The 17,670-nt window shown below is 41.0% G+C and overlaps 1 protein-coding gene and 1 pseudogene across 9 annotated transcripts in view; both read right to left on the reverse strand.

Moving 5' to 3' along the window:
- HECTD4 (HECT domain E3 ubiquitin protein ligase 4) overlaps nt 1-17,670 on the reverse strand; it is a 222,744-nt gene that overhangs the window by 138,567 nt on the left and 66,507 nt on the right. For all 9 annotated transcript variants that reach the window (XM_008004780.3, XM_008004781.3, XM_037996501.2 and 6 more), the window contains exons 3-7: nt 16,872-16,961; nt 15,420-15,550; nt 11,973-12,081; nt 11,166-11,304; nt 8,500-8,670 (exon numbers count right to left, since the gene is read on the reverse strand). In XM_008004780.3, the coding sequence (XP_008002971.1) occupies nt 8,500-8,670; nt 11,166-11,304; nt 11,973-12,081; nt 15,420-15,550; nt 16,872-16,961 (640 nt within the window). The remainder of the gene's footprint in view (nt 1-8,499; nt 8,671-11,165; nt 11,305-11,972; nt 12,082-15,419; nt 15,551-16,871; nt 16,962-17,670) is intronic.
- On the reverse strand, nt 3,896-6,846 carry LOC103239147 (large ribosomal subunit protein eL8 pseudogene; annotated as a pseudogene).

Consider the following 17,670-nt stretch of genomic DNA (forward strand, 5'->3'; position numbering starts at 1 on the left):
TGCAGCAAGTGGTAACTGCAGAGGGTGTAGGTGCAGTGGATATAGGTGCAGATGGTGTAGGTGCAGAGGGTATGGGTGCAGTGCATGTAGGTGCAGATGGTGTAGACGCAGACGGTGCAGGTGCAGAGGGTGTAGGTGCAGCAAGTGGTAACTGCAGAGGGTGTAGGTGCAGAGAGTATAGGTGCAGTGGATGTAGGTGCAGATGGTGTAGGTGCAGAGGGTATGGGTGCAGTGGATGTAGGTGCAGATGGCGTAGATGCAGACGGTATAGGTGCAGAGGGTGTAGGTGCAGCAAGTGGTAACAGCAGAGGGTGTAGGTGCAGTGGATGTAGGTGCAGAGGATATAGATGCAGTGGATGTAGGTGCAGATGGTGTAGGTGCAGAGGGTGTAGATGCAGTGGATGTAGGTGCAGAGGGTGTAGGTGCAGTGGATGTAGGTGCAGAAGGTGTAGGTGCAGTGGATGTAGGTGCAGATGGTGTAGGTGCAGAGGGTGTAGGTGCAGTGGATGTAGGTACAGATGGTGTAGGTACAGAGGGTGTAGGTGCAGTGGATGTAGGTGCAGAAGGTGTAGGTACAGTGGATGTAGGTGCAGATGGTGTAGGTGCAGAGGGTGTAGGTGCAGTGGATATAGGTGCAGATGGTGTAGGTGTATGGATGTAGGTGCAAAGGGTGTAGGTGCTATAGATGTAGGTGCAGAAGGTGTAAGTGCAGGAAGTGTAGGTGCAGTGATGTAGATGTAGAGGGTGTAGGTGCAGTGGATGTAGGTGCAGAGGGTATAAGTGCAGCAAGTGGGAAGTGCAGAAGGTGTAGGTGCAGTGGATGTAGGTGCAGAGGGTGTAGGTGCAACAGGTGGTAGGTGCAGTGGATGGCAGTACAGAGGGTGTAGGTGCAGTGGGGGCCCAATCATTCAGCACCTCTACAGAAGTAATGGGATGAGATACATTTTGAAGACAGAGTAGACAGTATTTGCTGACCAGATATGGAATTTGGCAGGGGTAGGGGGAGAAGGCAGAGTCTAGAGTGACACCAAAGGTCTCTGGTGAGCACTGGAAAGACACATGCCATTATCTGAAATGGGAAAGATTTTGGAAGGAGGAAATCTGAGCTAACCTCAGGAGTTTAGCTGGGGGCATATTTAGCTTGAGGTGACCATCACATCTCCAACTGGGAAAGTCTAATATTCTGTGCACATGCAAGCAAACAGCCACATCAATATGCACCTAGAGTTTTGGTAGCAGGTTTTGGCTGAGAAGAAAATTTGAGCATCATCAACATATACGGGTGTTTGAGGCCACAAAACAAGAGGAGATCAACTAAGAAGTTAAGACAGTTGACAGAAGCAGACAGAGCGAGAGAAGAGGTCCCACAGATAAGACTCAGAAGGAACAATCAGCAAGTAGAAGTATCATGGGGTGTCCACAGCCGAGCGAAAACAGTTTCAAGAATGGAGAAGTGATGAACCATGTCAAATAATAGTGGACCACTGAATTCAGCAATGTGGGAGCCACTGGTAAACTTCAGAGAACTGTTTGGTGGCATGATGAGGATGCATCAAGAGCGATGGGTTCAAGAGAAAATGGAAGGAGAGGAGGCAATGACAATGAAAATAAATGATTTCAAGAGTTTCACTATAATGGGGAGCCAAAAAAATAGAGTGCCTGGAGGTAGGCAGGAATCAGGAGAGTTGGCTTTGTTTTCTCAAGATGGGATATACTCTAACGTATCTGTATGCTACGGTGGACAATCCACTGAGAGAGGAAAAGTTGTTAACACAGAAGAAAGACAATTGCAGAAACATTCTGTCCCCCAGCCACTTTTATTACACAGCAGGTAGTGAATACACACAGTGTTCTGAGCCTAGCTTTCTGTACTAAACAATATCTCATGGAAATTAATCTACTTCATTCTAGGTAGATCTGCCTCATACTTTTAATTTTTAAAAAATTATATGAATTTTTTTTTTTTTTTTCTTAAGAGATGAGGTCTCACTATGTTGCATGTTGCCCAGGCTGGTCTCAAAATCCCAGACTCAAGCGATCCTCCCACCTCAAGCCTCCCAATATGCTTGGATTGGCCAGGTGTGGTGAGTTATGCCTGTAATCCCAGCACTTTGGGAGGTCGAGCCGGGTGGATCACCTGGGATCAGGAGTTCAAGACCAGCCTGGACAACATGGTGAAACTCTGTCTCTACTAAAAATACAAAAATAGCCAGTGTGGTGGCAGGCGCCTGTAATCCCAGCTACTTGGGAGGCTGAGGTAGGAGAATCACTTGAACCTGGGAGGTGGTGGTTGCAATGAGCCAAGACAGTGCCACTGTACTCCAGCCTGGGTGACACAGCGAGACTCCATCTCAAAAAAAAAAAAAAAAAAAAGTGCTGGGGTTACAGGCATGACAACCATGCCCGGCTGCTGTATACTTTTAATGGCTACACAGTGTTCCATTCTGTGAAAGCACCATAGGCAGCAAGCCAGACATCTATGTTTAGCTTCCCAAGTTAACATTTTAGGAAAGTTGCTAAATTAGTGGCTGGGTGACACTTAAAAAGTTCTTTAATGATGAAAAACTTCAAACTTATGCAAAAAAAAGAATAGTACAATGAACCTCCATGTACCCATGACTCAGATTCAACTATTGCCACAGCTGTTTAACCTATCCTCCTATTTTTTTTTTTTTTTTTTGCTCAACTATTTTAAGGCGTATCCCAGACATCACGCAATTTCATTTCTGAATATTCTGAATTCTTCACTAAGCATCTCTAAAAATATAGACATTTTCTTATATATTTCACCATCATACTTAAAAATTAGACTAAGTTCAGATGCAGGGACCTCACATCTGTAATCCCAGCACTTTGGGAGACTGAGGCAGGAAGATCCAATAAGCCCAGAGTTCAACACCAGCCTGGACAACATGGAGAAACCTCCCACCACCATCTCTACAAAAAATGCCAAAATTAGCCAGGCACAGTGGCATGTGCCTGTAGTCCCAGCTACTTGGGAGGCTGAGGTAGGAGGTTCACTTGAGCCCAGGTGTCTGAGGCCGCAGTGAGCCGAGATCTAGCCACTGCACTCCAGGCTGGGTGACAGAGAGACTCTGTCTCAAAAAACAAACAAACAAACAAACAAACAAACAAACAAAGTAAACTAAGACTAAGCCCCTTGGTTTCATCTAATATTCCTAATACTTTCATATTCAAATTATCTCCAAAAAGATTTTTTTAATTAGTTTGTTTTATTCAGACTCTGAAAATTATTCAGAAATTGTTCTTTTAATCTAGAGCAGGTTCCCTCCTCCCCAACTTTTTATTTCACACCACAGGCAGGGATTGTTTTTTAATTGTTCTACAAGGCAAGTATCAGCTTTTGATTATATAACTATATGTCTAAATATATCTGTATGTTGTCTTCATAGTTGATTGACACGTTGGTTGAATATGTACTTCTAGGTTGAAAAATAATTTCTGGCAGGAGGCAGGGGACGCTGAACATTAAAAAGGAAGATCCAACGCCAGGCACAGTGGCTCACGCCTGTAATTCCAGCACTTTGGGAGGCCAAGGGGGTGGATCACTTGAGGTCAGGAGTTTGAGACCAGGCTGGCCAACATGGTGAAACCCCATCTCTGCTAAAAATACAAAAATTAGCTGGGCATGATGGCCTGTAGTCCCAGCTACTAGGGAGGCCGAAGCTGGAGAATTACTACAACCTGGGAGGTGGAGGTTGCAATGAGCCGAGATCATGCCATTGCACTCCAGCCTGAGTGACAGAGGAATATTCCATCTCAAAAAAAAAAAAAAAAAGAAAGAAAAAGAAAAGAAACAAACAAACAAACAAACACAAACAATTTCCCTCAGAATTTTGAAAGTACTGCTCCATTTTTGCATCCAGGAATGCTACTGGACAGCCTGGTGCTTTTTGAATTGCTCAGCATTTGTGTATATATATATATTTTTAATTTCTGGAGGCTTTAGAATCCTCTTTTATGCTTGGTAATCTGCAATTTCATGATGGTGTGGGCATTTTGCATTCACTGTGTCAGATATCTTTTAATCCAGATGCCAATATCCTTCGGTCTGAAATCTTTCCTGTATTGTTTCTTTTTTTTTCTTTCTGAGACAGGTTCTCACTCTGTCACTCAGGCTGGAATGCAGTGGTGCAATCACAGCTCACTGCAGTCTTGACCTCCAGGGCTCAAGCAATCCTCCCGCCTCAGCCTCCCGAGTAGCTAAGACTACAGTAGTGTGCCATCATGCCTGAATAATCTAAAAAAAAATGTGTAGAGGTGGCATCCCACTATGTTGCTCAGGCTGGTCTTGAACTTCTTGGCCCTACTAGCATTATAGGCATGAACTACTGTACCGAGCCTGTATTACTCCTTTTTTTTGAGATGGAGTCTCGCCCTGTTGCCCAGGCTGGGGTGCAATGACAGGATCTCAGCTCCGCCTTGGAGGAGACTCCCAGGTTCAAACTATTCTCCTGCCTCAGTCTCCTAGTAGCTGGGCTTTACAGGTGTCCACTACCATGCCCAGCTAATTTTTGTATTTTTAGTAAGGTCAGGGTTTCACCATGTTGGCCAGGCTGGTCTCGAACTCCCGACCTCATGATCTGCCCACCTCAGCCTCCCAAAGTGTTGGGATTACAGGTGTGAGCCACTGCACCCAGACCCCCGCCTGTATTATTTCTTGATCATGTCATCCTCTTTATTTTCTGTTCTTTTTGGAACTCCTATTAGCAAGACTTTAGATGGATGGCTCCACACATCTTTTATCTTTTCTCTCATATTTACTGTTCTTTATCTACTTGTCCTTTCTGAAATATTTCTTAACTCTTTTACTAATTGTCAAATTTGGATAATCATAGTTTTAATTCTCATTCCCTGATAATTCCTTTTTGAGGCATCCTGTCCTGTTTTATAATATGAATGCAATATCTTCACATATCTCACAGAGCAGTTAGTGCTTATGTGAAGTTTTACTCTATTTCTTCAGCTAGCTGTTTTTTTTTTTTCTTAAGGAAAATTTGTATTATTTTAATTTTATATATAGAAAACTCAACAGTATGCATTTAACCCAGTTTAGTGGCAAGTTCTTTAGCCTTTGCCTTTTCGAGCTTGGCGATGCAAGCCACAGACTTGGGACCCAAGATACTGCCTCCCCAGTGACAGCGGATCTCATTGTATCTGACGTTGTCATTGGTCCTGATAGCTTCCACCAGCTTAGCCAAAGCTCCTTTGTCTTCCAAGTTCACCTGTGTGAAGGCGACAGTGGTGTAGGTCTTCCTGTGGACTAGACGGCCCAGTCTTCCCTTCCCCTTGATAATGCAGTAAGGGACCCCATTTTACAACACAGGGCAGGCAAGAAGACAACCAGCTCGAAGGAATCCATGTTGTGTGCAATCACCACCAGCTGAGTTTTCTTGTTCTCTACCAAGGTGGCAGGTGGTCTCTTAGTGGGGATGTCCCCTTTGCCAACAGCTCTCTTCTCAGCCTGGGCCAACAGCCTCTGCTTCTTCTCTTGCTTTGTCTCTGGTCTGTACTTGTGGGCCAGCTTAAGCAGCTGAGTAGCTGTTTGGCGGTTCAGGGTCTGGGTGAACTGGTTAATCGCAGGAGGCACTTTCAGCTGCTTATAGAGGATGGCTCTCTGCTGCTACAACCTGACATAGAAGGCCATTTCACAAAGTAGGTGAGGTCTCTTTTGGGCTGAATGTCCTGTCCAATGCCAAAATTCTTAGGCCTTTTCTCAAAATTCACCACTTTCTTGGCCTCCCGCTTCTTCACAACAGCAGGGGCCAGAGCCACCTTCCCCCACTTGGCCTTCTTTCCTTTCAGCATCTTGGGCGGCGGGAGGCCAGTTAGCTGTTTTTTAACTTTTTCTCATTTTTAACCTTCATATTAGAAGCTTTCCTCACTTTTCTAGTAATCCTTGGTAGTCTGCTCTTTTTGTTTAATTTTAAAACTTTTTATTAGGGAAAATTTTCAATATACACAAAAGAAGAAAGAATAGAATAATGAACTTCCTATGTGCTGAACCCCTGGCTTCAATCATTAGCACTATTTTTTTTTAACCCATTTGCCTCCCCTCCACACACATACCTCTCCAAAGTTTGGAATTTTGTTTGTTTGGGTTTTTATTTTGTCTGCTCTTTTTTTTTTTAACAGTTCAGCACTAATCAGGAATTCTGTGGACAGGGTTGAGGCTTGCTTGCTGGAAGACATCAGTTGTGGGTGATTCACCAGAGAGGCAAGTCTTTTCCCTTAGATGACCCCAACATCAGTATGAGAGGTCTTTTTTCAAACAGGGTCATTCAGTTTCTTCAGAAAATAACTAAGTCTTGGGCCTGGACAGCTAGCATCTGAATGCAAATGTGTGAACAGGAAGGGGGCCTGCAGGCCCTTATGTAAACTCTTTCTACCACCTTGTCTCACAATGGCTCTGCACCACATCTGATCTCCCAGTTGCTAAGATGCTCTAAGGTTGGTGGGGTGAGTCATCTCTCTTCCTCTGGTATTCCCCTAAATGTATACTTGGCTTTCTCCACAAAGAAGTATGAGAAAGGACACTACACTCTCCATCTTATCTTCTAAAGTAGGGGGATAAGAGATACTGCCTAGAGTTCATGAACAAGAAATAAAGGTTTAACTGTAAATTACAAAGATAACTAAAAGAAAAACTAAAACAAAGGAAATCAATATGCTAGGTGGAATCAGAAAAGAAAGAGGGAGGCCAGGTGTGGTGGCTCAGGCCTGTTATCCTAGCACTTTGGGAGGCTGAGGCATGCTGATCACTTGAGCTCAGGAGTTCGAAGCCAGCCCAAGCAACATGGTGAAACCCTGTCTCTACAAAAAAACACAAAAATTAGCTGGGTGTGGTCATGCACAGCTAAGTCCCAGCTACTTGGGAGGCTGAGGTGGGAGGATGAGGTGTACCAGAGCACCAACATCTCAGACAAACACTGCCACTTTAAGTTCCAGCTCCCTTTTTAAAACTCCTGGGCTCAAGAGATCCTTCCATCTCAGCCTCCCAAGCACTGGAATTACAGGCATGAGCCACTGTGCTCAGCCAAGACCTAAATGAAAATTCCTTAAACAGCTGGTAAGTCTGTTTAAAAACCAATTTAAAAAAAAAAAAAAGCTTTTCTGACAATTACGAACACATGTTCAATCTCTAGCAGACCAATTCAAAGATTCTCTCTGGCAGGGACATTTTATAAGATAATGGTTAGAGGACACTGTGAGATTCACTAGGAAAAGAACATGCACAGTTAAAGGTTACAAGACTCCTGACTGATAGTCTGCTGTTGGGTTGGATGACTGGTTTCCCAGAACATGTTTTAATCCTGTTATAATTTATTAGAAAATTGCTTTGGTGGTTTTTTTTTTTTTTAAAAGGAATGCTAATTTCTTCCCAAAAGGAAACTGTAAATTATCTCATGAAAAAAAGTTTTGTCACAGACTGGGCTTGGGGCAATTTGTTCTTTTATAAGTCTCTACAAATACTACCTAGACCAGCTCTGTCCAATAGAACATTCTTCATGATGGAAATGGTCTATATGTTTGCTGTTCAACGAAGAAGCCACTAGCCATATGGCTACTGAGCACTTGAACTGTGGCTAACAGAGCTAAGCCACTCCAGTTCTAATTTTATTAAATTTCAAGTGAAATTTAAATAGCAACGTATGGCTAGCGGCCACTGTGCAGGATGTTGTGGATCTAAAGTGCCGTGGCTACCAGCTGCTCCTTACCCCAAGCCCTCCTCCTCTCTCTGCATTGCAGCCACTCTAGCCCACTTTTTCTCCCTAAAACATGCTGGCTCCTGCCACAGACACTTTGCACGTGTGGTCTCCTCTTCCTGAAATGTTCTTCCCTCACCTACTCCCCAGCCTCTTCATCTGGTACACGACTACTTTTCCTTCACTAACTAGGATTATCTTGTGCATTTATTTGCTCACTTGTTTATGGTTAATCTTTATGTCTCTCCACCACCATCACCCCAACCCACCCAACTCCGGGGCCTGAATACACATCACATTTGGGCAAGAACCCTGCCCACCCTGTCCATCTCTGTACTCCCACCAACTAGATAGAACACACTTGGCTCTCAGTGAGCATTTGGCTAATATCTAAAAGGTAAATGACGTGTCACAATGTTGTGATCTCTCTGAGAGACTCTCAATTTCTATCTGTGACCCATTCTTGCTACTGTAACATTGTCCCACATTTCCAACAGCCCGTGAGCATTTCTACTTAAATACCCTGCTGTCTACACATTAAATAATGTTATCTCCAGTCACCAGATTAACCTTCAGAAAGTTTGGCTCTACTTACATCATATGACTCCAAACAAAGAAACCTTCAAAGGCATCTAAGAGAAAAATCAATTTTAAGGAAACACTGAACACACTATACATGCTGCAAGGTTCTTGGGCCCTTTGCACACCAATATAAAAAGAAAGCAAACAGAAATGTTTCTGCAAAGACCCAAGCGAGAAAGTTCAAACTTACCACAAGTTCAAAAATGTCCATGAAGACAGAATGTCCCTTTGGTGTTTTCTCATTCAGGCTGGCAGGAGACCAGATCCAATAGAAGTAAGTGCCATCTGAAGACAGGTGCACAGTGCTCATGGTGCTGCCAATGGGGAGGTGATTGGCTGGCATTAGCACCACCTGGCACACCTGGGCATGAAAGGGAGGAAATCTCCATTAGAGCCACATATAAATTCTGATTAATCCTATCAGCTCATCATGAATGCCATTATGTCCAAGATGAGAATTCACTAAGCTTTCTGGTCAAAATAGAATGGATATTTATCTCTAAGAATAATATACACAAATTACATAGCAAAAATATGAAAGTTCATACAATGGGCAATAGAATAAATATGAACAGCCATGCAGATGAAAAGGTTCTTGGGATTAATTCAAATTATTTTTTAATAGGAAAAAGTATTTACTAAACACTTTGAATCTGTTATGCATACGTGTTGTATCTAACACTTATTAAAAACAAAGTTTTAGAGAAGCAGCACTTTCTGAAATTTCTTTAGTAAATGAATTTAAGATAATTTTATTTAAAGGACAAGAACTGTGTCTTGTTCACCTCTGTATCTCCAGTACCTAATGGAAAGCCTAACTCAAAGTTATTTAATGAATATGGAAAGAAGGAAAAAAAGACAGCAAAAGAAAGCCAAGAGGAAAAGTTGAGAAGAGGGAGAAGGAGAAACAAAGTAAAAAATATAAAGGCCCATGACAGATCCTAAGTTAGCACAGAAGGGCTTACTGAAATGCACCAAGTCCATCAGGAAGAAAAAAGAAACACCAATTCTGTATATTAAACATGAACGCACGTGTTTCTAATATTAAACATCCTTCTGTTTCAGCATAATGAATAAGCTTTGCATCATTTCACGTTAAATGTGTAGCTACATACTAATTTTTACTGCCAAAGATAAGCACTTAAAATGATGGAACATTAGGACCACAAAAACCTGCTGGCTAGGTTTAAAAAAAAAAAAAATCCAAAAATAGAAGAGCTGAGAAACTCAAAATAAAAATAATTAGAGAAGGTCAGATGCCTTCAGAGAACAGAAGAACAGTGTTCAATTCCCCATTACTTTGGGAGGGGGCACTAGTTTTCCCAAGGCTATCTCTGACCCCTCAAGTGATTTCACATGAACTTCTTTCCAGACCTGTTTTGTCTAGCTCAAAAGTAAAAACTCATTTAGTTGATGGAACCATACTTTGAACCTACAGTGCCAGGAAGACTAGAAAGTTGACAGCTACTAATTGGCCTGTGTTATCTCCAAAGTGCTCCATTCCAATGCACATATCTAGTTTGTGACCTACAGCCCTGCTTTCTTGGACAGTGTCAAAGTTTCTGCAACAACACTGAGGAACCCGGAATTACTTCAGATGTAAACCATGTTCTGAGATTTAACATCTGTTTAACTTCCAGTCTCATAACTTCTATTTCAAATGAGTATGAGACATTCTCATCTGACTGTACTTGTGACAAGAAATTAGGTTAATTGGGCATCTATTTGTTAATTTGTTCATTTTATTCATCCAACAATTATTGAGCACCTACTATTGTGCTCTGGAGATGACAGTGGTGAACAAGACTCATTCCCTGTTCTCTAGGACACGCAGTTGAGTGACAAGAAGAAATGTAACATTACACTTAATTTCTAGATATGACTACTCTCTGAGCACTCCACAAATGCCACCTCTAATCATTTAATTCAACTTTGTTTGAAAGGCAGAAAGTTGCAGTGTAAAGAGTTCAAACTGCTGGGCAGAGAACCAAAGGTTCAAGTTCTGGTGCTGCTACTATTGGCTGTATGGCCTTAGGCAAGTTACTTAACCTCTCTGAGCTGTATTCTTTCACTCAACAACAAACATTTACTGAATGTTTACTAGGTGCCTAGACTCAGTTGCCTCATCTGTAAGATAAACCTACATAGTAATGCCTCACAGGTAGGAAGAGGAAGAGTAGGTAAATTGCCTAGGCCAGGGCCTAGCACATAGGAGATACTGAGGAATGGTAGTTACCATCATTGTTGTTATTATCAGTCAAATGTCAGGTAGTGTGTTATGTTCTAGGGATATACAGATGAGTAGGACAGGGTCCATACCTAAAGGTGTGCATGGTCAGTGAAGTTTAACAGAAAAGCAGGTAACTGCAGTGTAAGATAGTAAGTGCCATGGCAGAGTGCTTACGAGAGCACTAAAGCCAAGCTCTCAATCCCTAGCACACAATGATTTTACTCTACACTCATTTCAAAGCTCCCTTTCCCACAGAGAGGCTGTTTAGAACAAATTGAATAAGGAAATGATGCCTTCCCAAAATAGATCTCATTCAAAAAAAGAAAAAAGAAAAAAAAAAAGCTAGTATTTATACCATCTTTGACTGTTTAGAATTTTTTCTTAATTATAAAAAAAAAGTTTGTTGTAGGCTGTAGAAACTTAGAGAACACATTCACTCAGTTCATATGGGAAAAGTCTAAGACATTAAATAAAAAGCAGAATGCCCAAACTATAACAATTAAAAGGATGCCACTCTGGGAGGAAAATATATCAACTGTATTATTATTACTTCTGATGATGTCAGGAACGAACTTTATTGCCTCTAAAATATATATATATTTAAAATGCCTTGGTTTTCTGTTTACCTGAAGGGTGTTCTGGTCAATGACCTGGAAAAGGGAGTGAGGTTTATTATCGAAAGAGACAGGCCGGTGGAGAAGACTGCCACTGCCAAAAGCCACCCATCCTGGTTCCAACTCCTCATTCCGGCAGTACACAAAACCTCTGTGGAAGGAAACGGAGCACAGGCTGAATCACCCGGCTATGTTGGAACCTCACACAAGCTACAACAGACACAAACAACATTTTTGACCTAATTTTAAAAAATGATTAAGTATGTAGAACATCTGAAGGAAAGTGAATGTATTACATCAATTTGAGGACTGCAAAACTATAGTAAATATTGACTTTCCACAATAACTTAGAGGGGAGAAAAAGTTGGGGGAAAAGATCTAAATGTATACAAGGCTCTCAAACTGCAGTTTCTTTTGGCAACAGTTTATAGATCTTATATCCCAACTGAAAATCACTTGCCAATCCAATGTCAAACCCAAGTTCAAAGAGACTTAAGTAGAAAAATGTCCACTTATCAACATGGAGAAGTCACTGATATTGTTACAAAAATACTGATCACAGAGGACTTTCTGGCTGGAAACAATGATCTTAGGGCTACCAAACTCTTCTGGGCCATAACAAGGCTAAAATGCATTAACAGAACAAGGTGGGGAAAGGCGGCAATAAGAGAAGATTGGAATTATTTGAATTAGTTCAGACTTGTTATTTAGTTACTAGTCTATGGGGAGTCGGAATTTACCCCCAGTGTCTTCTTCAGAGATTTATGTAAGGAGGAAAATGTTCCAGCCCAATCATTTAGGAAGTTCCATGCAACTGACCTGAGAGTACCATGTAATCCAGACCCCAATTTGCTTACTCCTCTTCCAACTGAGTTAGTAGTATACAGGTAAAGACCGTCTGCCGTGAGACAGCGTCCCAAGTCAGCATCTGAAATCGTTTTTTCACAGGTAAATTATATATATGTTTTTTCAATTGAAATTATAAACATGCTTTTTCTAATGAAAAAGCCATTAGGAGGTTAAGTGAAAGATTACCTCTCACTTCTAAAATAAGAGCTTCAGTGTGACTTTCAGGGAAGATGGCTTGAACCCCCAAATCAAACATCCAAAATGCATGTGGACCAGGGACCAAAATAAGGTCAGATAGTTACCAGCAGGGGAATGTGGTTTAGCCCACCAAATGTTTTCTTTCTTTTTTTTTTTGAAAAGCTTGTACTGAGTCAAGTCATTCCTAATTCTAATTTGAAATGACTAATCCTAATTCTAATTTGAAATGACTAAGAATACGGTACAACACTTTTATTAGTAATGGCATAGTAAGAGAGGCATGAGCTCTTATGAGCTCAGTAAGTGACTCTGAATCTCTTTGAATATCAGTTTCTTCATCTGTAAGATGTGGATAATAAGAAGTACCTCAAGGGTTACAGTGATGGCCAGATGAGATAATAGAGGTAAATACATCTATACTGCTCATCTATACTGCTGCTATACTGCAAAGCCAGTATTCCATAAATGGCAAATGAAATTGTGTTAATATACTAATGATATACACTAAATTAAAATCTGCTTCTGTAGATTTTCCATTCAGAGATCCTAATTTTATTCTCTGGAGGGACACAGCACAAAAGTTTAATATCTTTTCTATTTTAAAACAGCAATATGTTTCCCCTTAGCTCTATCTTCCTCAATCTAAAACAGTATCTCTCTATATGATAGTAATTGGTTTAGTAACTCATATTCCAAAGAATTTGCCTTAAAATAGAGCTTATGGATAAAACTTTCAGTGTTTATTTTCATAATCATTCTGCTCACTATGTTTAAGTAGGGTCTTTCCACCTGAAGCATGCCATTTTAGCTGGAGGAAATGCAATGTCACACCATCAAATTAGTACTAAAAATGCTATTAGCTTAAAAATTCAGTCTACTAATCTGAGACAACTGGGACCTGTACCTATTGGTTCCTCAATAAAAAAATTCGTTACAGTGGGTAACCATTTTTAAAACACTAATTTCATACCTTAAACATTGTAATTTAAAGCTCATAGACTACATTTATTCCTCAATCTTTAGATTAAGGCCCAAGGCCTTCTGGGTACGGCTCTGTCGAGGGGCAGAAGTGAAAAGGACAAACAAAACAAGATTGGCCAGGAGTAGATACTTGTTGAAGCTGAGTAATGAGTACACAGGGCTTATTATAGTGTTCTCTCAACTTCAGTCGAATGTAGAATGTTCCAATATTACAAGTTACATTGCAGCTGGGCACGGTGGTTCATGTCTGTAATCCCAACACTTTGGGAGGCCGAGACTGGCAGATCACCTGAAGTCAGGAGTTCAAGACCAGCCTGGCCAACATGGCGAAACCCCATCTCTACTAAAAACACACAAATTAGGCAGGCAGGGTGGTGGGCACTTGTAATCCCAGCTACCATGGAGGCTGAGGCAGGAGAATCGCTTGAACCTGGGAGGCAGGGGTTGCAGTGAGCCAAGATCGCGCCATTGCACTCTAGCCTGGGCGACGAGAGCAAACCTCCATCTCAAAAAAAAAAAAATTACGTAAATTAGTCTAAAAACTATTATAAGAAAAACAGGCCAGGTGCCGTGGCTCACACCTGTAATCCTGGCACTTCGGGAAGCAGAGGTGATGGGAGGATGGCTTGAGCCTAGGAGTTAAAGACCAGCTTGGGCAACAAAGCGAGATCCTAGTCTCTACATAAATAAACAAACAAACAAACAAACAAATAAATAAATAATCCAGGCCTGTTGGTGTGTGCCTGTGGTCCCAGCTACCTAGAAGGCTAAGGTGGAAGGATGGCTTGAGCCTGGAAAGCCGAGGCTGCAGTTGTGATTGCACCACTGCACTCCAACTTGGGCAATAGAGCAAGACCGCATCTCGGAAAAAAAAAGAAAAAAGAGAAACAAGAAAAGAAAAAAAAGAGAGAGAGAAAAAAGAAAACCATTCTCTCCCTAGATGCAAAACCAAAGGTTCAGGAAAATGAAAGAAAACAGACCAGCTTAATACCATCCTCCTCAGTGAGAAACTACACCCAGGAAGATACCAAATGGAGTTTTTTGAAAGGAGAAAATCAAGAAAGAAGTTTTCTGTGTTAAGAAGTTGGAGCCTATAATGTCTGAGAACTTCTTGGGTACTGCAGGCATCTCCCTCTCCTGTTGACTCTGGTTGAGTCAGTGAAGGAAATAAATCATACCTAAAAGCCTTGCCTCTTCTTCTCCACACACTCGCATGCCTGTTTAGAAGAAATAGTAGACCATGGAAAGGCACAAGCCCTGGGCTGAGGGATGCGAGGGGGCCTGCCACTTAGATTCTCCTCTGTGCTGGTGGGGTTGCCCAGGAAGGCTGCCCCATGGAGGGTGGGAAATGAAAGGGAGGGAGGAACAGACGCTCAATCCCACACCTGATGAACGCCAGTTTCTTAGAGACTCACTTCGTGGAGTCTTTCTAAAACATTCAACTTCTTAATGGCAACTATTTCCTATTCTTTTTTTTCATTCCTATTTCATCAGTTATGTAAGATTTAATGATATTATCACAACAGTAAGTACCAGTTACAATTAACAAACTGGTTTGGGAGCAAGCCTGCAACTCCGCTGGTGGAAGAAGAGCTGACCAGCCCTGTGGGTTCAGTGGACCACGGCAGGGTAGCAGCCTAGACATTTTATTGAGTGAATGGAGAGGTCTAACCCATCTGGCAAGCCAGTTAAGACAGCTTCTGCCATTTGTTGAGATAATGTAAGAAACTGACATGTAATATTGTAAAGCTCTGTAAAAACATTTTAACCTAGCCTACTTGTTTAAAGGAGATGTTAACAATGCATGCTCCCTTGAACCTCTTCATTTTTTGCTTTTAGAACAGGAGAGCTCATTAACACACAGAAAAATTACTAAAGGAAATATTATCAAGCAGTAAGACCTGATATTCTATTAGCAGACAAGAAAATTCAACTTAAGGCTATCATACCCAAACTCAAATATCCAGTAGCCAATTTAAGTAATTCATGGCTCCTTGGCAAGAGTGTATGGATGATACCTTTTCCTTGTGATAATAAAACCTATCCATTTTCTTACATCACCAGTATCAGCTTTTATACTTTTACTGATAAAGCAGACAATGAACATACTGAATAGAAATCTTGAGCTCTTAATTAAAAGGAACACACAAAGTTATATCCCAATCATTTGCTACAGTGATCTAAAACCACTTTATTTACATCTTACTATTAATCACAGGACAAAAACTTTTACATTACCTTTATTTTCAGAACTGGAGCCAGTGTTGCTATCTGGCGCAGGCAACATGTCTTCATAACCCCATGATACTATGTGTTTGCCCCCAAGCAAACAGGAGGGAGATCCAGGCCCCCCTTCCAAAAGCAACAGCCTATATGGGACAGAAAGAAAATCACAAAGACACTGAGACAATCCATTTCAGCAAGAAGTATACCTGTTACCCCAAAGAGTAGAAACCAAAATCTTAAAACTAAGATGTATAATATTTTATAGAAATATTATTCAAAAAAGATATTCACAGTATTTTTATTTTTTATTTTTCTTTTTTTTAGACAGAGTCTCGCTCTGTCACCCAGGCTGGAGTGCAGTGGTGCGATCTCAGCTCACTGCAACCTCTGCCTCCTGGGTTCAAGCGATTCTCCTGCCTCAACCTCCCGTGCAGATGGGACCACAGGCACCCACCACCATGTCCGGCTAATTTTTGTTTTTTTGTTTTTTTCTTTTTTGAGACGGAGTCTTGCTTTGTCACCCAGGCTGGAGTGCAGTGGTGTGATTTTGACTCACTGCAAGCTCCGCGTCCCAGGTTCATGCCATTCTCCTGCCTCAGCCTCCCGAGTAGCTGGGACTATAGGCACCCGCCACCACGCCTGGCTAGTTTTTTTGTATTTTTAGTAGAGATGGGGTTTTGCCATGTTGGCAGGCTGGTCTTGAACTCTTGACCTTAAGTGATCCTCCCGCCTCGACCTCCCAAAGTGCTGAGATTACAGGCATGAGCCATCATACCCAGCTACAATATTTTTAAATTAAAAAATTACGGAGCTGTGTTTATAAAAATGTTACAATAAAATTATACCTGTGTGTAAAGTGTACTATTTTATGTGTATTTTTGTGTGTGAGAGAGGTAGAGTGGGTTATGAATTAGGAAGCATATGTACCAAAATGTTAGGAGTAGTTATCTTTGGGTAACGAGATTATGAATGATTTTCACTTTCTTCTTTATACCTTAATATATTATCATCTCAAAATTTACATCAGAATTCATTATAAGCTATTGGATTTTTATTTTTTTAAACAGAGTCTCGCCCTGTCACCCAGGCTGGAGTGCAGTGGTGTGATCTCAGCTCACTGTAACCTCTGCCTCATAGCCTCAAGCAATTCTCCTGCTTCAGCCTCCCTAATAGCTGGGACCACAAGCACGTACCACCACACTCATGAGTTATTGTGTCCCACCAGCTATGGCATTTTTAAAGACATTGAACTAAAAAATAATGAAAAGTAACATGCTCTAAAAACTTTCCAAAAAGGAAAGATAAAAAATAAAATTCTTACTTAAGAAGGTAAACATGAGTCTATACTTATTTAAAAATCAATCACTAATTGATAAGAGTTTAGCAATCTACTTAATAAAGGAAGCATTTGGCACAAATCTGCCTAGTTTGGAAGGAGGATAAGGATACAAAACGACAGCTTACCTATACAGCACGTCAGCTACAGGCAGGGACCCTAGATCCGTCTGTTTCTGTAATAGATGGACTGTATGGACGAAAGTTTTCAATGATCCCCTAAAAATAAAAGGAAAGAACAGTAAATCATCAAAATTTAAAGTCAAATAATTTAGGTCATTAATGCTAATTTAATTAACCACATGGAAAAGTTCCAAAATGTGTCTCTCTGCTTCTGCTGGTCAGATGATGTGCTGTACAAAATATACTTGATTATTAACTATCACTATTGGTTCATACACAAAGATACAATGAAAACAACACTATGCCAATTATGAAGGAGTTCTCCTTGCATTTGGAAAAGTAAACAATTTTCCCCTAACATAAAAGTTCAAAACCATAAGGCTCGAGCACAGAGAACTTGTGGCTATTATGCTTGGTTACTCTATCACCAAATCACCCTCTGGAGGATCATAGAGTCTAACAGTATTTCCAGACTTGATTTTCAAATCTTTGCTACGTTCATTCATTTTGAAAAACAGCTCACTAAACTCCATCACATTAAATATGACCAGAAAGAATATATTCAAATAAATATCACATTAAATATGACCAGAAGGAATATATTCAAATAAATAATGCTTTGTGCTGAGAGATGCTCCTTCTGCATCCCTCTGACTGCACACAGTTGTAATACTTGCAACAGGGCTCACCATTACCAGAATTCCTTGTGGTTTCCAAGACTCAAGGCTCTAGGAAGTCTGTCATATGGTCAGCAAGATCTAAAAGAAGGTGCTTTTAAGATGCACAAGACTTACCTGGCCACAAT

The sequence above is a fragment of the Chlorocebus sabaeus genome, chromosome 11, assembly GCF_047675955.1.
Source record: "Chlorocebus sabaeus isolate Y175 chromosome 11, mChlSab1.0.hap1, whole genome shotgun sequence".
NCBI classification, from domain to species: domain Eukaryota; kingdom Metazoa; phylum Chordata; class Mammalia; order Primates; family Cercopithecidae; genus Chlorocebus; species Chlorocebus sabaeus.